We start from the raw sequence: 23,415 nt of genomic DNA, 5'->3' as shown, positions 1-23,415 counted from the left end.
GGTGGAATGAAGTCCTACAGGACTAAGACTGTCCACCCCTGGAGAAACGAGAAACTCTCAAGGCCCTCCAGGTTTAAAAAGGTAACCATGGGCCTGTCCTTCCTACTTATCACAAGGGACGTAAGCCAGGATCTGCGAAAGGAGCATTTCTAGCATTAACATTTGGGACGGGGCACCACCTAGTGGCAACCACGTCAAAACTGCTGTAAAGTCCATTCCTTAATAAATGCATTTTTTTATTCAGTTACCAAGATAGACAAGTATTTTAAATAGCTTTGTGCAATACAAATGTTTGTTTATTCAGTTCTCAAGTATCAAAATGTTTTATTGTGCACAATACACTTAATTATAATACACAAGTGACCCTGGCCACTGTCTGACCAGGCATTAGAAAGAGTCCATCACAGGGCAGGTTGAACAAATGCAACTTATCATAGGCGTGTGAGGAGTGGCACTCCGTGTGATGGCAGCTCTTCATTCAGCTGGCGAAACAACATGGCACACTTGTTTCTCTCCAAAGTTTTTCCCAGGGAGTGATACAAGCGGGCCTGCAGGTAAAAGATGTCTCGGACTCTATCTCGACAGTCAACTTTATCGAAGTAACTCCTGGCTTCTTCCAGGTTTTGAATTGCCACCACAAGCGCTAAAAAAAAAAAAAAAAAATAAAGGCAAAAAGGAAATGTGCTCAGCCTGTGCCTGAAACACTCTCAGCTTCATCTCACACTGGTTTGATTTTTCAATCCTGTCCATCTGGAACATATTTCAATATTTGAATCTGACATAAGCCAACAGCCTTTTTTGTCCTACTTACCCTGATGTCTCTGGTCTGCAGGTACTGAAGCTGAAGTAACAACTTGACATTTGGCCACCAGCAGCAGAGCTCGGCCTTTATCCATGACAGCACCATGTGCCAAGATGGGTTCGATTGCCATGTGCAGAATGTTTAGAGCTTGTTCAGGAATACCGAGCATCAGCTAGAACAGAAATTAGGAGATGGCACGTCAAGACTGAAAAAGAAACACACTCCCTTGGGCAAATGTGCACTGCACAGATGGTCAGTGACAAGAAACTCAGACTCTCTGCAACCATAGCCAGGAAAAAGTGAGCTCATGTAGAAGGAAGTAAACATCAGGTTTAGGTTTATTTTGGCTTGCACAAAACAAAGATGCAATAAGACCCCTTGATATTTTTCAGAATCCTTTACTGGCAACCTACCCGATCACCCTGTCTGCCAACGGAGTCACTTGAAATCAACTTCAGATGGAGTTTGGGCACCCAAGTCACCGAAACCGCAGTAGCACAAGAAGCAGGTCCAGGGTTTGGGAGAAGAGTGGGTCTTCAAGTGTCACAAGGTAACCTAACATTTTTATAATTAAACAATTTAAACGTCGTCATGAATGGGAGTTAGTTTTGTGCTGTTGTCTACTTTGGTTGTATTTTTGTTTACTACCAATTTAAATCAATTTGCAAATGGTTGCTTTGTGAAAATAAAAACATCCCTCTTCTCATCTTCATGTCTCCTTCCTGTCTGTGACTCTGCTAGTGACGTTCTCCTCAATTAGGTCACACTTACAGTAGGTGTGGTGCACAGCAGGCATACAATACAACAAGACAGACCACTTTTCTGTCATACCGAGGAGCTGCAAAGCCATGTGCCTTACCAGCTACAGCAGAACAAACTTGGGGACTGGTTGAGTTGGTGGCTCCTCAATATCATAAACATGGACGAGTCTTTGACACAGGATGAAAAAAAGCAAGTTGTGGGTTTTTGCTAAAACACCACGTGGTGGGATTGTCGTTGACACTAACTGCACAGGAAGTTCAGTGCGGATAGACTTGAAACTTTGATCTAATGCAGTTTTTCTTCTGCTAGTTAAACTTAAGAATTTTGTTATCTACACCTTTTCTAAAATTTCTAGGACCAATGAAAACTTTTTTTATATTTAGTCATTTATAATACTAAAATAAGACAGGCCTGTTCAAGAATTCCACTTTTTCAATTCAGCTGGCTGATAAACAGAACATCCTACTTGATCGACTGCAGAGAGCAAACAACATGGCTGCTCGAGTTCACCAATTCAGTCAAACAAATCGCAGTACACGATTCCCTTGGTACAGCAGCACTCTTGTACGATTTGTTTCTATTGGTAAACACTCCCAAGAAACTACGCCACTCTCCTTTACAGTATCCCCCCGATCATTAAACACTAGCCATGCAGGCAGTCCCACGAGTGGTGGGGTACGGCTTGTCCTAGCTATGGAGTCGGTCTGTAAGAGGAATGTTATGATCGGGAACGAGGATCACAGCTTTATCATCCGTTATGAACTAACCAAAATTTGAACTATAATGACGACTCCTTTGTTTGGATGGTTTTTGTGCCGAGGTGAAATTCCCCTGGTCAAATGAAGAGCTGGTACTCTGTCCCGGGGGTCAGTTGTGCTGTGATAGGCTTAGACCTCTGCTACCCTCAAATGGATTAAGCTGGAATGATGATGATGATGATGATGATGATGATGGTAATTTAAAAATCAACATTGTCAGCAGGGGTTTGCAACAGCCTTAAAGGACCTCATTAAAATGGAATTTGAACACAAGTAAACTCAAATTAAACAAACAAATGCTCTGATTTTGAATTGAATAGAACTGCTTTTCTGCCTTCACGACTCTACTAAATACAGAGTACTTTAAGTAATGTTGGACGTGAAGTGGTCATCAGCCATTGTGTATTTGTATCTTTCCATCACATATTTCTAGGAGGCACCCACCTGTGAAAAAGCCAAGTGCAAAACCGTCTCTGAAGCAAGTTTCTGAAGATGGTGCTCTCGAGACAAAGCTAACGTCTGCAGTAACAGCGGCAGGACAATCCCATGAGAAGACGAACGCCAGTAGAGCTCAGCAATGGCCAGCATTACTCTGGAAAGGAGAAGACAAACGTCAGCCAAGAAGCAAATCAGATCGGCCCACTCTCCTGCCCAACTGCTCTTTTCACAGGCAAGCCTGGGTTCACAAATGAAGGTAAAACACCTCTGGCAACAACAGCCGGGGTGAGGGAAATTCAGACAGCCACCGTTTATGTTGTTTCACTCTTTGCCAGTGACAACCCTAAAGCTTTTATTCACAGTGAATGAACCAGAGGACATTTAGCAATTTTTTTTCCTTAATATCACAAAAATGTATATTCCAAATAAAACAAGCTCTCTACTGCCTTTAAACAGATATATAAAAACTTACCGAATTGTCATTTCTGTACACTTTGTCTTTTCACAATAGACCAGTAGTCCCTGCAGAACCTGATAAGCTTCAGATGTTTGATTTTGGGCTTTTAATACCAGTGCTTTTCTGGGCAAAAGGGAAAAAAAAAAATGAAAAATTTAATTTTGTATAATTTGAACAGCAAGCTGCCATGCAAACCACACAGCTGGTGACAACTGGTGACACAACTGCCACTGCAGGCTCACTCACTGAATGGCACAAACTACAAGCAGGGAAAAGTAGCAGCGTGTCAAGGTGCCTTGAGGATGTTTGTGTATCATGTCAGACGCGGACTGGGGGCCTGAGTAAACGTAACACAGAGGTAACCTGGGAACACCTCGATGGCTGAGAGAGACGCTGTAGGGTCAGTTAATAGAGGAGGAAGAAATGCTAGAATACACCAATGTTGGAAAGAAAAAAAAAATGAGCAAATGGAACTCCTTGATGTAAGAAAAAAAGGAAGTCTGCTCAAAGTACAACCATCACTCCCAGCATTTTCAAAAAGGTTCTCTTAAAGTAAAACGTACAGCAAAAGACCAAGCCACCATTTATACAGATAGGTTCAAGTTGTAACAGTTGGGTTTCAGCATCTTTGGACGTCTTACCTGTATAAGCCTTCTGTCTTGCAGAGGGCCGATATCACGGACACCAGCGATTCTGCTATATGGTACTTCCCATCGTTTAAAGCTCTGTCAAACTGGATCTTCTGTTCACAAATCATCCATAACTGGGCAAGTAAAAGGACAAACAAAGATTAGACTTTAGTATAAAACAATCTTCATATTGTGTTGTAATAGCGGCCCAGTACATGAGAACGCCGATGCTGCTTTTATTACAAAGGAGGATGCCGCTTTGTCTAATAAATTGGAAACAAGCAGTTGCTGCCCTGAATATTAAAAAATTTGAAAAACACTAGCAGTTGAGTCTCTTTATGTTTGAAGGAGTTTTGTTCTCGTTGGTTAATCTAAAAGTAGCTTAGTACACTTGGGCGTTCCACTTAATTTTCTGCCAAGGCAAGGATAGTAAATTTGGGGCTCAGTACAGAAAAATGGCCAGCCAAGTGCATAGTCGGGTACGAAACAATCTTGTAGACAAAAATCTTACTGCTCCTTAGCGGTCGTGCTGTGCATCTAGACATGGCCACTGTGCCAATGTTAAAGTCCACTGCGGTTTGCATTTACATTTAGTCTTTCAGACTGGTAGCTGACTGGCCAATGGCGCAGTGTTTTGCTCTGCCAACTGGATGTTTCTTTGTATACAAACTCCATTATCTTCTTTATCTCTTTCGTGTGCCCATTAAGCTCACAGTAGTAATCTAACTAATGCTGGTTGGTGTAAAGGAAAATGTGGTGAGAAGATGCCATCTTCAGATGTTTCCTTCAAGGCACAAATGCAGCGCCATGTGACTTTCAGGGAGCACTGGCTTCTGAACTTTCATTTGGAGTACCTGAGTCAATGTCCGCACCCCCGTCCTGAAGAGTTCTTCTCAGAAAGATAGCACACCTTTAAGTATCTCCTAACTGGACTGTGCTCTTGGCATCCTTACCTGGCACAGCTGAGATTTGGCTACTGCCCACAGACTGAAATCCTTCAGAGAAGTCGTTACAGGGGGTGCACAGTGGTAGAGGATGGACTGGCATTCCAAGCAGGCTCCTTTCACCACCATGCTACACTGCTGGTACAAATTGTGTTTTTTGTTTCACTTTTGCTAAAATTCTCCATTAAAAAATAAAGTGTTAAAGGTCTTGAGGATCACAGATGAAGGAAGATGAGACATTCCAGTTCAGGTAGTTCCACTCACACTAGACAATAATAAGCCTATAAATTTGCAATACTACTAACCGGATACCATTTGAAAAAGTATCAGTTTTGATTTAAGGTAAAACTTGTTTAGTTTACAAAATTCAGGTAAGTACCTACAAAAAAAACCAAATAATTCTGCAAAAATTAAGTAATTTTCACTGCCATTACAGCTGCTTTTATTTATAATCCAATGCATTTGAAAAACATTACATTTACTTAACATGGGCAAAAGTTAACAGATTCCTGTAAAAGTTATGCCAGCTTATTGGCAGTGTGAGTATGAATTGTAAAGGGCACTTGATATGCATGTATATGGTAATCATAAAGACAAAACAACCTATCAAAATCAAACCTGCTTAATCCAGTTCAGGTTCACAGGGACCACAGGACACAAGGCAGTCCATGGCAGGGCACACTCATACTACGGCCAGTTAGGGGTTCCCAGTTAACCCAACTGGCACACATCTGGGAATGTAGGAGTAAAACCAAAACAGCAATAGGAAACATTACAAAGAACAATATGCAAACTCCACCAAGGCAGGATTTGGACCCCAACGACTCAATCTATGAGACAACAGCAGGACCCGCTGCACCATCACGGCCAAAGTGCTGAAAGCTCTCAGGAGTATTAGATTGTTGTCCCGTTGTCATCAGTAAAGGAAGAAAAGTGATAGATAGTGGAAAGCACAGCTCAGAAAGTCAAGATAAAGTGGGGTTGTGTTTTCAAAAAACACCGCAACGTCCCACGGTTGTTTGCACTTCTTCTGCCTTACAGATATAGAGGCTTGGATTGAAAAGGCGACACCAAGGCACTGGCAGTTTGAGGCCTACACCCTCCACACTCCCAAAAGTGTACAATGATAAGACAGGTGTGTTTACCAAACTAGACGCACAAACACTGACATAGTACGGATTTCTTTATAAAAAAGTATTGCGCTCCATTTTATTTCAATTATTCTATACTGTAATGTAAATCCTACAAATAGTCACTTCAACATAAAAAGAAGTGGTCAGGCCACACAACATACAGCAGATTTCGGGGGGTTCCTGGAGCCCTCCAATACAAGCATTGTTCGAACATCACAAGACGACTGCCTTACCTTTGCATTCTGGGAATTAGAAGGAAATCTCTCTTTTAAGTGTTTTAATATTTCAGAAGCAGCTTGAAACTGTCCCTGTAGAAGTCAGATAAATAAGAAGGAAACTTAGAAACAGGTTATTACTACAGCAGACTGAACTCTGAGATCTTTATATTTTAAAGTACAGTAGACCCTTGATATACGACCAGCCTGACATGCGAACAACTTGATTTACGACCAACATCTTGCGTTACGACCCAAATGCGGTCACATGTACCGCTTGCGCAATTGTAAACAAACAGCCGAGAGCGTTTGTAAGCGTCAGTCGGAGCCCGTGTGTTTGTGGACGTAATTTTCATCAGTGCAGTGATTTATATAATTTATTTTGATAATTGCTAAGGAAGGAAGAGAAGGTAACAAAGGTAAAGAAAGCGATCACAATTGAAACGAAGAAGGAAATTGTGCGGAAATATGAGAGTGGTGTTCGTGTGACCGATCTCGCTAATATATACAGCACATCGAAATCCACCATCTCGACAATTTTACACAGAAAAGCTTTGTATAAGGAGGCTCCTTCCAAACAATAACCACCTTCCATTTCATTCTCCTCCTCCTTCCTTCCTGCAGCCCAAAGATGTCAAATTAAATGGTGAGTACAGCATGAAGTTGTTGTTTCTGGTAGGCTAGGCACTTTGTATAACTTTTTGGTTAGTACATTAGAAAAATTATTGGTGTTTTGGTAAATTATGCACATTATACAACACTTTCTTATTATGAAAAGGTTAAGTAAGTGTTGCTGTGGGCGGTTCGGAACGCATTATGGGTATTTCCATTATTTCTTATGGGAAAAATAGTCTTGACTTACAACCAACTTGAGTTACAACCAGCCCTCGCAAACGAATTGAGTTCGTAAGTCAAGGGTCCACTGTACATTTCAACAGTTGCACCAAGACAACTCCAAGTCTTCTCACTAACAGAATTACTTATGCCTTTTATTTCTTTTAAGTAAATATCCTCAGTTGAAGTCTGGACTTTATAAAATTCTTCGACAGTCATAATTTTCCATGAACTTCTCAGGCTGTTCAATCAGCGAATGGGCTGGTACGCCCGTCACGTTGGTCTTTGCCAATTCCTGCACATACCACAAGTGTAAAACTATGCAGTAAAAGTGAGAAGAGGTACAAGGCCTGCCCAGTAAATGCCATGGGCCTGAAGGCATCAAAGTTGTAAATATAATCTTCAAATATTGTGCTACATGGAGCAGCACCCTGCACTCAGACAGAATTCCTCTTCATTAAAAAGTGGGGGAAAAAAAATTAAGCTAAACAGTTAAAAAACTTTTCAAGCCTGAAGATGCCCCATCAAACTTAACTATTAAACACACACACTCATAACTCTAAAACTCGTGTCAAGCTGGTGACTGCAATGCAACTGTTCAAGCACCAGTTTTTCCAGAACATTCTGTGAGATTTCCATTTTAAACAGCAGACCAGTGGAGGTGACTTACGAGTGGAGAACAAATAACATTTGTGTCTGAACCTAAAACAGGAACAGTTTATAGCCAATTTTGTTAAAGAGGCCACACATTAGCCGATGTTTTTAAAAAGCAGAATTACACAATCAAAACACAAAAGCTAGAAAACCCACGTTACTGGTTTCAGATCATAATTTGGCACAAAGAGCAAATCCAAGTTGTCCTGCTATCACAATTTACAACACCAGTGATTCATTCCTGCCACGTTAGAGCGCACCAGCAATGCAAACCCCAGTTAATGTGCCACACAAATCAGAGGTACAAACTACAATCAAAACAACAGAAACATACCAACTCTCCAAAACCAAAGCTACCACCATCAAGGTCAGGGGTGCTGGGCTTCTGGTCAGTGGTGTGGTCCGTAGTGGTTACATGCCTTCAACACCCCTGAACACCGCTTTGCCGTGATGTTGAGGTATCAAATGCCGCTGCATTTCACGACAATGCACAAGCTGTAAAGACTGCCTTGTGAAATGGCAGATTCAAAGAGATGCTTCACCCAGAAGTCAGGTCAGGTCAACCACACCCTGGTGGGTGCAGGAGCAAGAACAAACGTTTCATCATCGGAGAAGCGCTTCATGGACCTTCTACCAAGTGTAATGGTATTTACAGACATTCTATTGAAAAATAAAATCTTGTCCGATTTTACAGAGGAGGTCTATAAACTGGTCAGAGACAAAATGTTTGACCACTCCTGGCACAGTGAAAGTACAAGATTACCTGCTCGGCGTGGAGCTCTGCCAGGTGGCACAGGGTAACGGTGAAGGCCTCCGTGTTGTTCTGCTGCACGCCCAGGTTCACAGACTCCAGGCTGTTCATGTTCATGAGCATTTGGGCTTGTTGCAAAGCCATTGTGCTGAAAACAAAGAAGAAGAAGTAGTTGAATATCGAGACGGGGACATAAAGAAATCAAAATCCAAAAAATGCAAAACACATAACATTCTGCAAACAAAACCCCGTACATTGGCAGCTCACATCGCACTTCAGAATACAGACGACTGCACACTGCCAAGTCTACCATCTATTAATAGATTACATTTGTTCAAGGACCTGAAGCAGCTTTGCATATTGAAACTGGAAATCAGTTTGGTATTTTTTCCAGAAAAATTTATACTGTGGTTTTAAAATGTAAATTTTTATTGGATTAATTTTATTCACCCAAAAAATGCTAAAATCAGTCCTACTGACTTCACCTGCTTAAAACATAAATCATGCTGCTCAGTAAGAACAGACTTCCACATCCGAGGAGAACGTCACTCCTTAAAGATCAGACTATGAAAACCACAACTGATAGCTGCAGCTCAAGTCAGAGAGGACACCGGGGCCGGGCTCAAAGCCAAGAGGAGAATTGGGTACACTGTGCCAACCCCTGGAGGAAGCCAGCTCGAGGCTCGTACCTTTTGCCGTACATTCTCCAGATCGCAGTCTTCTGGGCGATGCTGATATCGATGAGCTCCGACATGCTGTGTTTCCAGTGTAGTATATCCGTGTCCTTCAATGCATTAATTAACTTTTTTGCATTTTTTCCTCTTATGGCACTTTGTTGAACCAGCGATTGTATTCCAAGTGATGCTAAATACTGGCAGATGTGGGTTGGGAGAGGAAAAAATAAAAAAATAAAATGAATAAAAATAAAATAAATGAGACAAACCGCACTGAAGAGTTCGGGGGCTGCTCCGTTTATCACGCCATTCTGCATTGGGGGACAGCGGCTCACAGGGTGCTCTTCTGAAATCAAACTCCTTTTTGGTTTTCCACTTAAACTTTGGATTAAGCAAAGTCATTAAGAAACTTGGCAGATCTTTGTGTTCTGTTCGCACTCCATTTTTTTTTTTTTTTACACAGCTGTGTTGTACGCAAAGCAAAACTGACAAGGACAGCTAGCCCCTCGTTCTTAAACTCAAAAACAACATGCTGCTCAGAATTGTAAGGCCAGGAGTCGTTTAGCCAAATCAACGTCCACAGTAGGCTTCATCTTGGCCAAGGCCTACTTTCTTCAGCTTGTAAAAAACAGCAAAATTAGGAGGAAGAAAGTACGACAAACACCTAGTTGAATGCGCCACATTTGTGACATATGTGGACTAAAATGTAGTCATCTTGGTCACCAACAGGCCACTGCACGTGATGGAGGAAATCTGAATCATTTCTTGGAGCTCCTGCACAATTTCTTGTAGAGTTGCCGAGGAGGAGGGAGATAGCCAATCGGGATTTAAGGTTTACACTCTAACATGTACAAGGAGCAAAGAAAATCAACATACCGGTAAGGAAAAGTGAACAGCCATTTTGACCGAGTGCTCTGTAAGGACGGTGCTGTCTGAGCCTTTCATCTGCTGCAACAAGTAAAGCCAACTCTGCAGAGACAAAAACCAAAGCCATCAACACACGTCCTGGCTCAGGGTAAACAGGAGTCACTACATTCTAATAAAACATGTCCGCCAATGCGTTACACAGACAAGAAAACAATTATTCTGTAATTAAAACCTCACCCCAGTGTGATTAAGTAACCTGGATCATATAAAACAAATGAGTTGCAGGGCACCCAACCAAAGATGTAGATGCAAGCAGAACGTTTAAGAACTCTCTGGAATGAGTGGGATTTCTGCCTTAGGTACCCCTAACGATACTGTAGTACACGCAGGAGCCCATCACCAGGCTATGGGGGACTGCACTGGTCAGCGACTGCTCACATACAGCCTCGGGGTAGGGGTATGATCAAAAAGGTTTGGCATTTCTATTAAGCCATTGTAGGGGCTTAATTGACAAACTCAAATCAGACCACCCGGTTAGGACTACTTAATGCAGAAATCGGGGTCATCACAAAGGGCTTACAGACTTGTTCTTAAAACTGTGTAATCAGACAACTGCTGCTGCACCTCAGGAGCTCCCAGTCTGAAGGCTGACAGCATGTGGAGTATTTCTAGAACTAAACAACACAAAGGCATCACAAGGAGCAGAAGCCCACAGTTACAGTTTAAGAAGAGTTCAGTAGTAGCTCTCTGCTCTTACCAGGCAGTGCTGTAAGCAGACGTGATCACTGGACTCCTGAGCAATGCGAATCGCTTCCTGCAGCGCCAGCTCCGCCTGTTGGCTAAATTGAGTCATGACACGTTTAAGCAAAACTGAAAGACATGCAACTCTGAAGCAACTAACAAAAAGAAGAAATCTGATGCAGGAAGGAAAAAGAAAATAAAGTCACACATTCTGATGTTCATGCAGCTTGTCAGATGACAAAAAAAATGTACAGCATATTAGTACAGGAACAAAAAGTGTTTCTGGTGCCGAGTCCTGCCACGTCTTCTCACCAGCAATGTGACACTTTCTACTGTTGAGCACATGTGGTGGAGTATTGTTAAATATAGAATACGGTTGATTTTTCAAGACCAACCATTGTCCTTTAAAACATTTTTGTGAAAAACCCACACATACTGTTCTTCACGATGGCAGGCTAGAAAAACAGTTAAATGGCAAAAACAGCTCTGCACAAAAACTGTACATCTTTTAGTTTTCCACAAGTTAGATGTGAAATGTTTTTTCAAAAAAAGAACTGTTAGCACCACCTTGTGGGAATAAATTTAAACTAAATACTCCCATGAACCAATTTCCCTCAAAGTCAATAGGGTGCTAAAGATAACGATAACGACAGTTCAAAGTTTAAATTACAGTTGAGTTACAGTCTGGCCCTACACTGGGAAAGCTAAGAGGTACCTAAAATATGCAAAAACCCCAAATTTTGACCTCATTGCAATACAATGATCACACACTCACACAGCATTAGAACCCCCCACTGACACAGCATTCAAACCACTGCTAGGTGAAGTCAGTGATGTTAATGGTTTCATTCCAATGGCGCCTGTCAAGGGGAGGGAGATGACAAGTACACAGTCAGCTTGAGGGCACACGTAAGGCTCCGAGTGACTCTGACAAGGGACAGACACATTGTAACGGCTAGGCCACTGGTCTAAAACGACGTGTCGTGTGGGCTGTGCAGTTTGCAGTGGTTAATACCTACCAAAAGTGGTCCAAGGAAGGACAGCCGGTGAAGAAGCAAAGGTTCATGGCCACCCAAGGCTCACTGATGCGCATGGTGAGTGAAGCGTAACCAGTCGGCCCAATCCTACCAAATGGATGAAAACCTTTATGCTGACCATGAAAGAAAAGTGTCACAGCTTGCAGCATTTGGAGCTGCATAGCCGCAGACCACAGTGCCCCTGTTGTCCTTGGTCCACCACTGAAAGCATGTACGCTACAGAACGGGGCCATGGAGCAGATGAAGAAGAAGGTGGTCTGATCTGGCGAGTAACATTTTCTTGTAAATCTGGCCAGGTGCCTGTGCGCAGTTTACCTGGGGAAGAGATGGCAGCAGAATGCAACGTGGGAAGGCAGAAAGTCGGTGGAGGCAACGCAATACTCTGGGCAATGTTCTGCTGACATGTGCAACCCACCTACATGCCTTCAATGGCAACTGTATCACCGATGGCGGTGGCATCTTTCAGGAGGATAATGCGCCCAGCCACACTGCAATATTGTTCTGGAATGGTCTGAGGTACAGGACAAAGAGTTCATGGGGATGACTTGGCCTCCAAATTTCCCAGAGCTCAATCCAATCGAGGATCTGTGGAATGTGCTAGAAAACCAAGTTCAATCCATGAAGGTCCCACCTTGCAACTTTCAGGACTTCTTGAATGACATTCAGAGGTCCTGTGGAGTCCAGGCCTCGACGGGTCAGAGCTGTTCTGGTGGCCTACACAATATCAGGCGGGTGGTTTTGATGTTGTGGATGAGGGGTTATTAAAAGGCATGTTGTGGTAGATATCACGCGTGTATTGGATTTGTAGGATTTACTGTATTAAAAAAGGGCATATGGCAATGGAGCACCTGATGGTACACATTCCTCTGAAGTCCATGTGGGGAAGGCAAAAACATCTCATTGCATACATATACAGTCTAATGATTTGAACATTACAGACGTGTAGACACTTACTAGTGTCCAAACCGGCAATGCAGCGCAGCAAGGTTCAGAGCAGCGTATCTCAAGCTCCGGCCATAACCTTCGTCTCCATTGCTTTTGCTATCACTGCCACTCAAAATCAGCCGGTCGAAATAGTGCAGGAGACTGTGAGTCGACACAAAGACATCTTGGACTCTCATGCTGTTCAGGTAGCTCAAGTAATGCTGGGAAAGACAAACAAACAAATAAATAAAAATACATAAACCTCACACATAAAATGTACTTCTGTCACTTCAGACATGCGTCACAGTCACTTGGGTTTATGCCACTTCATGCTGCCTGTAATTCACCACTAGTGACAAAATGATGAAGATGATTGAGCGGGCACTACATGTTCCATTTTAACCAAAGACGCCCATCTAGTGGGCATTCACAAGCGCTCTCCCCTCTGATCTTTGAATTAAGCAGCGATGCCCAGCATGGACAATTCTTCAAAATCTGCTCTGGCAGTGTCACCACCAGCCCTGGAACATCATGTATAAACTGTGCGTACACACAGAAATGTTGCGTACGAACGTTTCCACGCTCAAATCACGATGTATAAAACCTAAACTTGCCGTAAAGCCACGCACATTTCCACGGTACCTCATACCCTGGCGTACGCAAGTTCTCTACTCGGTTTTACAGACTGGCGGCACCCAGCGTCAAAGCAGTGCTACTGTTCTTGTGTGGTTACCCTCTCATTTCTTAGATCCACATTTCGGACGCGGCTTTATAAATACACTGAAACTAACTACATATTGTTTATTAGTGTAATGCATCAGATTGTAATTAACCTGCAGCAATATAATGGTCCACTGAATAGCCATAGTATTCCAAATACCATAACTGCTTTAGCGTTGTTACTCTCACTGCACTTTCTTTTTCTTCTTTCAGCTGCTCCCGTTAAGGGTTGTTGCCATAGCGGATCATCTTTATCCATATTACTTTCACTGCACCACTCAAAGTATTTGTATCACTGTATCGGAGTTTGGAATCACAGCAGCAGCTGATCGGAAAGAGAATTATCGGTATACAGCATGAAGCAGACGCTGCCTCAGCCACGGCAAAACGCTTCAGAACCTTTCCTGTACGGACCTCGCGGATCAAAAACAGTTTCATCACAAGAGCTCTAAACGCACTCAATCAGTCCATCAAGTGCTCCTTGTAGAACTGTTTGTACTTATAAGTACAATTACCTCACTGTAAACTGGCACTACACTTAGAATATTGCATACCCTGCGCCATTTTTAAAGCGCATATTTACATATGATGAGGATATCATTTTTATGATGAAATGCAGCAGAATATGTTGATTATACAGATAAAACTAACTTAATTTAAATAATCTATATTGTTAATAATTAAACATGTGAGGACACGGTGCCGCAGCGCTAGCTAGTTCATCGATTGTTTCTGCCTCGTGCTGTATTCTTGCTGGGCTGGCGCGACACTGGAAGGATAGATGGATAGAATAATTAAACACGTTCCTTAAACGTTTTGAAGAATCGTCGTTCTAAGCTTACAGATGGCTTAACGTCTATTACAGAGCTGATTGTGTGGCGATTGGGTATTTGGAGAAAGAAAAGGAAGGAAAGGAATTGGAGGTTAGTACGTTTGAAAGAGACAGTACTGCTCCAATAAATTATTTCATCTAAGGTACGCATGGTGCAGCAAGCATCTTGCATGAGGCAGGAACAATCACTGCGCCACCGTGTTCCCATGTTTAATAACCTGCTTTAACTCCTATCATGAAAATGATATCACATATACATCTCAGTATTTTAATTATTCAGAGAGCTGTAATATTACGAATGTAATGGATTCTGTGTCCTGTCAGAGGAAGAGAAAGTCCGGAAGCACGTAGTGATTCACACACAGAGCACATACAAGCATTTAACGTGCTACTTTAGTTACAATGGGATTTGAGAAACTACGAAATTTAACGATTTTAAGATTAAGTTTATTATGTTCTACTTTAATGACAAAATAAACTATGTGATTAAAGTGGAAATTCCGAGATTAAAGTTGCCATTTTTTTTCACTGTACCCTAATAAGCTTTCATATGACACTCAGACGGTGGGCTACGAGTCGCCTTTTCATGCCGACTTTGATATGTGACAACTTCTTTTTTATTTCGGGCACTGTGCAACTTTGTGAACTTGAGCTTTCGATTTTCTCTGACACTATATATCACTCGATCAACTTCCTTTTGTTGATTATATCACTGTTTAAACCAACGAACTAAGTTTTTCCTTGCCTCCACTTGGTATTCGCTGAAATTCTTCTATTTCCCCCCATGCTTTTCCCATTGTTTTTTCACAGAACGCTGAGATTAAGGGCTATTTATATTGATTTGCATATTCAAAGAGGCATAATTCTGGGAGGAGTTGGGGTGGGACAGCAGGCACGTGTGTTACTTTTCACACTGATCAGGATTTATGTAGCGGAAGAAAGTGAAAGTTGGCGAACGCACAGATTTATGCATCTGGACTTTTCTGTGCGTACACACATTCCGGCTTTTGTGCGTACGCCATGTTATAATGCAAGTTCTACTCACAGCGTTATACATGAGGCCCCTGGTCTTTTTATCTAAACTTCAGCAACTCAAAATTAAACACGCCATGCGTTTTTATAGGTCAAGCTTATCTATTTTTTTTTTTGGTAAACACTTAGATGTTTTGTGTGTCATCTATACAGTGGGCTAGGATTTGAAGTGGAGAGAAACTAGGCTTGGCAGACTCGAGTGAATGCGGCCTCACTTCCAGTGCTACAAATGAAAATGCTCAGATGAAGAAGGTTAAGCTGTGCCCACTCCTGAATCTGCCAACTCCTGTTTCTCTCCCGATTCATTTATTAAATTACTGTATCTATCTAACCCACACAAACTCCTAAGCGGCCTGCAGGACCTTCAAGAGGCTGATGTTTCACACAATTATTACGCATGTAATTCTTAAATGAACTCATCCAAGGCAGCACGCGTGCATCTACGATCGCCCCAGAATGCCCGCTAGGCATACACACACTCAAGCAGTGCCACGGAGGTCTATTTTATTAAGTGCACACTTTGTCCTTTACAGTTCAGCATTTCACTGAGAAACACCTGAGGTTTGCAAACTGGCCGCATGTGTCAATGACCAGTTACACCATGTGGCCCACCTCACAGCAACAATCATGAAGCAACTTGGCATTCTCATATCTACTTAATCCAGTGCAGGACAGGAGACCACCCCAGAGTTGGTGCCAGCCTCCTCACACTGAACCAGCAATGACTATAACGCTCCACACGAGGCGGCGCCACCTTTTAGATGAATTAGGACAAAACCCCATTCTGTGATGTAAGCCAGCCACTGGTGGCGGTAAACTGACAGAGCAATCCTCACAAGCGCACTTGTCCTTTTAGGTTGGGATGAACAAACAAATCAAGTAAGGCCCCCTCTGATGACAAAGCTGTAATAGCAGATTACTCCTCTGTGTTCTAAACACAGGACAAACGTCACAGCACCACATCCTGCTTCATGAGCTGCTTTACTATAGTAAACCTTTTTTCCATTTTGCATGAAGAGGTGTTTTGTTTTCTTGACCCGCACTACAAACCACAGTGGCACCTACCAAAATCTCACTTTGGGTGGCCAGGTTTATAAATCTACAGAGGGCTCAACATGCAAGTTTACGTTCTTATTCTTCTTTTCCTTTCCCCCGTTCCAATTTCCACTTACCGCTTCTGCAAAGTCTGGATTGAACTTCAGCATGTTGTTCAGCTCGTTCTGTAGACCTGCAGGTTTCAGAGCTTTGTTTTCATCATTTTTCAAAAAATAAGCCTGGAGGAAAACAAGGAGAACACCTTTAAAATTAAAGATTTTGCCCCACCCAGCTACCCAACCCTAAAAAATGAAACCACCAGTCAGTAGGATAAAAACAGAAAATTACCTGCTGGGCCAGAAAATACTCAGCTTGCTTCTGGGACAGCGGCTCAGTACTGGCGACATCGTCATCACTAAAGCAACACAACGCACAAGTTAAACGTACATTTCAAACAGCAAGTGTGAATACGGAAATAAACTGTCGGGGCACTCAGAAATTACAAAGGCTAAACACTCAAGGGCTGCGAAGCGTCGCAATTGCTGTGAATGTCCTGGGGATGTGCAAAATCAAACAAACTCGTGAGAAAATGAGGTCAATAATGAGAATGCACTTAAAAAAAAAGATGATTTAGTGATAAGCTGACGAGTCAAAATCAAACCGATTTACTCTGCTCGGGAGCAGTTAGCTCAACAGAATGCTTTTCAAAGACGCACGTCCCAATCCGACGAGGCGCGATCGAGTCCAAAGCACATAAACCAGGATACAGACCCATGATGGTGATGGAAAACACGGGAATGAACGCTGATCTGGCACATAAACCGAGTGCACCTGCGGACAAAGCACGAGACTCTGGCAGCCCCCCGCCAAGCACACAGCTTTAGGATCAGCCGCGTGTCTTCTTTTACACTTTTGAGAAGTCTGCTCATTAACGTCATGAGCCGAGAGGTTTTTTGTTGAGGATACCGTTGGTCACAGTCACTCCAGACTACTAGCAGGATATCTGCACACGCTTGCCGTCTGTGACTCAATGTCCTCCTGGTTGAGGCCCGGGTGAGTATGTATGTGTTGTCATGTAGGAGGTATGGAGGTTTACCAGCTTGGAACTTGGACTCATTCTGAGATAAAGAATAAACCTCTTCATCCTAGCCAAGGAGCTCCGTTACCATCAGACACATTTAAGAACACGTGTGTGTGTGTGTGTGTGTGTGAGAGCTGGCTTGTCTGGCGAGTGAGTTGTGGGTGTGCAGGTGGGCACAGTAAGATGTACCAGCACTCCATCCATGGTGGGTACTCACCTTGTGCCCAATGATGCCAAGACAGGCACTGGCTGCCCATTACCTGGAACTGGAAAAGCAACTTAGGCAAGAAATGGATACGTAGAACAAACTGAGCAACCAGTGTGGAGTAGCTGAGGATTTCTTTTAACACTAAAAACAATAAAAGCAATAGCAGTTGTTTGCAGATGCCATTTCTTTGATATTTATATTGTCTGTTAGCATTTTATATTCTTTAATGGACAGTTGTGGAGCGTAGTAACTGAACATTTCACTACATACAGAGCACTTTGTGACAAAAATCCAACTTTCATTAATGATCTCCACCATAAGCCGGCCATGAGGTGTGCAGAGACAACATCATTCCAGGACCTTTCTGGGGCGGAGCGGTGCACAGGCTATAGCCTCCAGCTGGTATCACTGAACACACTCCACATAACACACACATTCAGAGCACGTCAGAAAGACCCCTTAGAGCGCTCCCTCTGTAGGGGCACGTTAGCCAAGTCTGGCCAATAGCATACTATACAGATAAAGATACCAAAATGGAGTACCTGGGCGACGGGTCCAAATCTTGCTTTTCTACCTTCCTCCCGAGGCTGTCCGGGGCGAGCTGCTCCATATCTGCATCAGTCGTGGCGTCGCTCGCAGGAGGGGCTTTCCTTTCGTAACTCTTGTAGTACTGCTGGAGCGCTTTGTACAACTTGTAGACTTGACTGAAGGACAGCTTATTGTAGGCCAGCACCATGTGCCTCATGAACAAGCCTGCAAGTGTTTGTTAAACCCGTTATTTACAAACTCTGAAAAATGATGAAACCAACTCAAGACCACCTGCAGTACATTACTCGGTATATGGGTTAAAAAAAGGAGGCTTTTAAAATATGGAATCCAAAGAATATTTCACACATCTGTCTACGCTGGCTGTACCATAATAGTTTGGTTTCATTCAGCGGTCTCAGCTAGCCCAGGGACATTGGCTTGTGGTGTGTGCGTCCATTTCAGGGGGCCCTCGTACCCGAGACTGAGGCACAGTGCACACACCACCACACTCGCACTGCACACTTTACCGAAGGTAAATTTCTATCCAAATCACTCACTCAATCTGTTCACCAACAGGCCATGCTGCTCAAATGCGTGTCATCGATGCTGCAAACGCAGGGGGTCTTCACTCCAGAGCTGGAGCCACTCTGGCGACGGGCATTTATAATAAGATTAATGGCGTTTGTGGAAATGGCAAGAAGCTTATAAGGAAATATGTGCACCAATTAGAAAGCTGAAGGCACAAGAATAAAAAACACCAAACAAACAAAATAAATGCCACATATAAAAAGAATTTATGAAAACTGATAAAACTGTCTATTTTGTTTAATGTAATATGAAAAATCCACCCCCTTTTTTTTTTGTTTGTTAATGTACTATTGTATCAAACTCAAGTCAGAATGCAAATGGATGGTCTAAGGGTCCTGTGCAGGGGCCAGTGGGGCGCCGAGCAGGCAGAGGGCTGTTCACGTAGCACAGCAATGCTCACTTTAAAACAAAAATAAACTTAAAGTAGTGAGCATTAGTCCGAATGCTACAGAGCACACTTCTATAAAGGCCAGTAGGAGTTGTGTAACAAATGTCAGTAAGATCATCATCATCGTCATACTGTGACACCTACTGACACCCAACAGACGAGCAAACAAAACAGGTTTGAAAAGTTGAAAATTATAAACCTCAGCATTACATTTTAACCAAGTGTTCAACACTGTGCTTTCTAGTCTACATTTGTAGAAAATCATATTTATTAAACGAAATCTAGCATTTCTTTTGTATGCAAATACTGTGCAAGATGAATTAGGACATCTCGCCTGAAGAAGGGGCCTGAGTTGCCTCGACAGCTTGCATGTTGTAATCTTTCTAGTTACCCAATACAAGGGGTCATTCTGCTTGACTTCTCACTACATCCATAATGGCTAACATGGCACAACACCCTAGTGCTACAAGAGCTCTAGGAAATGTGTAGGATTTAAAGAGAAGGAAGGAAGGAAGGAAGGAAGGAGGGAAAAAAAATTAAATTTCCTCCAACTCTTCCTAAGAAAAAGTCTTCTTTGCACACAACATACAGGCACTTGTGCTATATGATAAAACGTAATGCTGTGTGTGTGTGTGTGTGTGTGTGTGTGTGTATCCAGTCGCTCAGTGCTACCCGACTGGTTGGTTTGGCTTTGTGGGGCGATTACCAGATGAGGTGTGAGTATGAGACACACAAAGAACAAGCTGGAAGTATAAAAAGCAGACAGGCGACAAGCAAGGCGCCTCAACATAACCGAGTCTGACAAATGGGCTACATAGGGGGTGCCGCTTCACACACATAAGGATACCAAGTGTAGGTTCACATACAGCATTAGACAGCAAATGTGCTCGAATGGGTTTGGTTACTCGTCTTTGACAGGTGATGGGGCTAGTTGTGCACACGCCATCCCATTTAAAGCTCTTTGATGCGTGCCGTTGTACTTGATGTTTTAACAAAAATCCAAATAACACTGGTTAAAGCCGTCACTTTGAGATATCCGACTTCTTAAAATACTGCCGAGGAGTGAGCAAGCAGAGTGTGAGGTGTAGCAGCAACCAAAAACACCACATGGGGGAAAAAAAGCATCAGAGATCACACACACAGCATGCCGAGGTCCTGGTGGGATTCGGTAACAACTCATCACGTGATGAACTTTATACATCACGGCCACAAGTAAACATCCAGACACACCAGTTGGTCTGAGAAAGCAAATGGTCAACGGCCAGTGGTCCTCCTGAAGCGTGCAGGTATTGCACTTTAGGTTTACGTTTCTTTATTTAGTCATGTTTACACAGGAAAACATGAAATTTGCCTTCTCTGTTGCATCTAATAACAGGTAACAGACAGAATGAAATAAAACAGACAAATAGAAATAAGAAAGGTTAAGGTAAGGCAGTTAGATAAAACATATTTATACCAAAAAAAAAAGAAAAAGGTAACAGGATATATATCAAAACCTATTAAAAAAACTTTATTAGAAAAACGTGAAATTTGAGAATCATTTGTACCCAAGCAGGATTGAAAAGGGGGCCCTCGTGTGTGCCGAAAAGATAGAACGCTGACACACAGTCATCTGCAAACACTCGAGCTTAACAGGACAAGGCCAAGAATGTACACACGTGAGGACACACAGGCAACAAGGAAGCCATTTCAGCAGTACACACTTGAGCAAGGCACCGATTACCCTGCCTACACCATCAACACAGAGGGAAAAGGCCCCCGGTACACATGACTGCTAACACTCCAAAAAAGGCCCAGCTCAGCCCACTAGAATAAACCCACCGTACATGCAAAAGGAGAGAGAAATGCAGAGATGAGGGCACAGACTCCGGATGATAACACACCTGAACATAAACCTTAACATTCAGAAACAGTTATGAGATTTACATAACCAGCACAAGAAACTAAAAATACGGATTTACAAGAGAAACACGTAGAATTTTGCATGTTATTTTGGGAGTGTGTTTCCATTTTTTTTTTTTTGTCCATAACATATCAGGTCATAAGCTCGCAGTCTCATTTGTAATCAAGTGACAAGATAATAGCGTTTTATACATCTATAATACATGGATTCAGTTCTTTTCATTAACATAATTTATAATACGTTTTCTTTAGGGAGGTAGTGATTTTTATTATTATGGGATGTAATGTAATACAGTGATACTTGTCCTGGGTCCCGTTTCTGCACTGTAGTGAAGCTTCAGCAGATTTCTAGGCCACAGGTAACTTTATTGGTTTATGAAAAACTTTAGCATCAAAAGTCAACTTCAATACATTGCCTTTGAGAATATACTGTATATTGCACATACTAAATTAAACATTGCATTGTTATCCTGTATCCTGATCCTCATTAACTCATCCACCCATTTTCTAAGCTCACACACACACACACACGCTCTCCACAGATCCGACATGTTAGTTCAACAAAAAGTCATTTGCTTACCTACTACGCTAGACTTGTGCGCTTCAGACTCTGTCTCATTAAACGGACTGGGCAAAACATCAAAAAACGACTCCATGTCCTTCAGCTCTCCATCGGCCATGAGGTGCAGTCTGGAAAGAACAAACCATAAAACTTGATTGCTGCTCTTGTAAACATATGCTTTTCTACGGCACGTGTAAAGACTCTTTTACATTTACTTATTTCGCCAAGGCCTTTATCCAAGGTGGTTCCATTTCTTTTCGTGCTCCAGTTGGAGCACAGACAGCTCGAGTGACTTGTTCAGGGTCACAATTTGAACGCTGAACCTCAGGGTTTGAAGTCCAAAGCCTTAACCACTCCATCACACTCAGATACAGAAACTGCTTGTTGTACTGATGATAAACATTTGTTAACACCTGCCAAAGGCTGCAAACAAACAAATTAAAAACCTTCCATCACACACAATGAATCCCTGGTGACCACAGATATTAATGCTAAACGGATACGCCAGAGACCTTTTTTGGGCTAGTAAATGTGTCCACAAATGAGGAAAAACAAACCTTGTGGGTCAAGAGTGGCGTATGGCATATTCATATGGAGGGTCTTCTGACCAGACACAGACAGGACTGGGTGTTGTTTCAGTAAGTGGACTTGAACTTCGTTTCTTCTTCTTGAAATTCCCTGAATGTTAAATCTTTTCTTTTTCACATTTGCACTCTGAACTGTACGCTCTCTCTAATGAAGCCCTTTAGCTCAGGTTCAAATCACATCAGCATTAGCGGTTCTCAGCCATACAGTCCGCCTAAACACCCTGCGTGCCGATTAACACACCCAAGAGGGAATAGCGCTGGGACAGTTACGACCCTGTAAGCCCCGAATTATGAACTTGTCTAACGGGAAGATGAGAATTCACAATAACCCGGACACGGACTTGCACATGGCGGAGACAAAGCTCCTACATCAAGGCAGGTGTAGTGTAAAATCTGAAAAGAGGAGAAATGGATGAGCCAGGACTCGGTGACATCAAGTCTGAGAACACCTTTGTCAAAGTGCACCTGCAAAAAACGAAAAACGGAGGGCTACAGAACTGCATTCTAAAAAAGAAAGAGGGCGCCAGAGACCCTTCGTGTTTTCTGCCCAGTACCCTAAAGCAGAGGGCAGCCTGCCCACTCAGTCCAGTCGTTCGGGTCTTACCGGAGATGGACGGCGTACGCCAGCTGAGGGCAGCAGTCTTCGACCGTTTTCAGCAACTGAACGAGTGTCATGTCCGGACCCTAAAACCAAAAACAAAACCTCGCCGTTACTCTCGAGCTCTGTGGGTGGCAGACAGAGCGCGGAGGGTGCCGGATGACTACCTGCAGCAAGGGCAAGATGAGCTTGTTGAGACGCCTTTTCTCCAGGAGCGATATGCACTTGGACACGGTCATCTCGTCAAGGAGCACCAACACGGCGATCTTATACGGTGTCACCCAGTCCTTGATGCCAAACACATTGGCATGCACGACGCCGTTGGTCATCATTGGATTGAAGTACAAACTGTCGTGCACACTCGCCATGGTGCCGAACAAGACGTGTGGCGACTACATGCGGTTACCAGCCGATAAAACAGTCAAACAAACTATGCGTGACCGATGACATACACCGCAGCAACTTCTTCTCTTCGCCTTTGTACAAATAAGCAAGCCGCCTTCCCGAAATGCTCTGCGCGCGTCAGACCTGATAACCGAGTGACGCTTCATCGTCTAGCGATTGGCTGGGTGATTGATTAGGAAAACGAACTCGCCCACCCGCCGGCTCATGGTGTTTATTATTATTACTATATGTCTGAAAAAAACATAGGATAACAAAGTAAAACTGTTTATATACAGTCTACCAATGAGCGTAAACAAACACGTGCTAAATATGTTAATTAGCAGAAACTG

The 23,415-nt window shown here is 42.9% G+C and overlaps 1 protein-coding gene across 1 annotated transcript; it reads right to left on the bottom strand.

Moving 5' to 3' along the window:
- Window positions 1–219: 219 nt before the first annotated feature.
- Window positions 220–23,203, bottom strand: anapc5 (anaphase promoting complex subunit 5). Its single transcript, XM_028824271.2, has 17 exons — window positions 22,849–23,203; window positions 22,688–22,767; window positions 21,515–21,624; window positions 18,071–18,281; window positions 16,588–16,654; window positions 16,377–16,478; window positions 12,651–12,841; window positions 10,676–10,757; window positions 9,928–10,020; window positions 9,067–9,248; window positions 8,390–8,525; window positions 6,157–6,231; window positions 3,859–3,980; window positions 3,233–3,340; window positions 2,767–2,914; window positions 812–974; window positions 220–643 (listed from the first exon to the last, which is right to left on the bottom strand). The coding sequence occupies exons 1-17, from the start codon at window positions 23,047–23,049 to the stop codon at window positions 432–434; spliced, it is 2,283 nt and encodes a 760-aa protein (XP_028680104.1). The 5' UTR covers window positions 23,050–23,203; the 3' UTR covers window positions 220–431.
- Window positions 23,204–23,415: the final 212 nt, after the last annotated feature.

Source organism: Erpetoichthys calabaricus, chromosome 18 (assembly GCF_900747795.2).
Source record: "Erpetoichthys calabaricus chromosome 18, fErpCal1.3, whole genome shotgun sequence".
Lineage (NCBI taxonomy): Eukaryota > Metazoa > Chordata > Cladistia > Polypteriformes > Polypteridae > Erpetoichthys > Erpetoichthys calabaricus.
The sequence above is the reverse complement of the archived record's forward strand: the minus strand, read 5'-3'. Positions and strand labels throughout refer to the sequence as shown.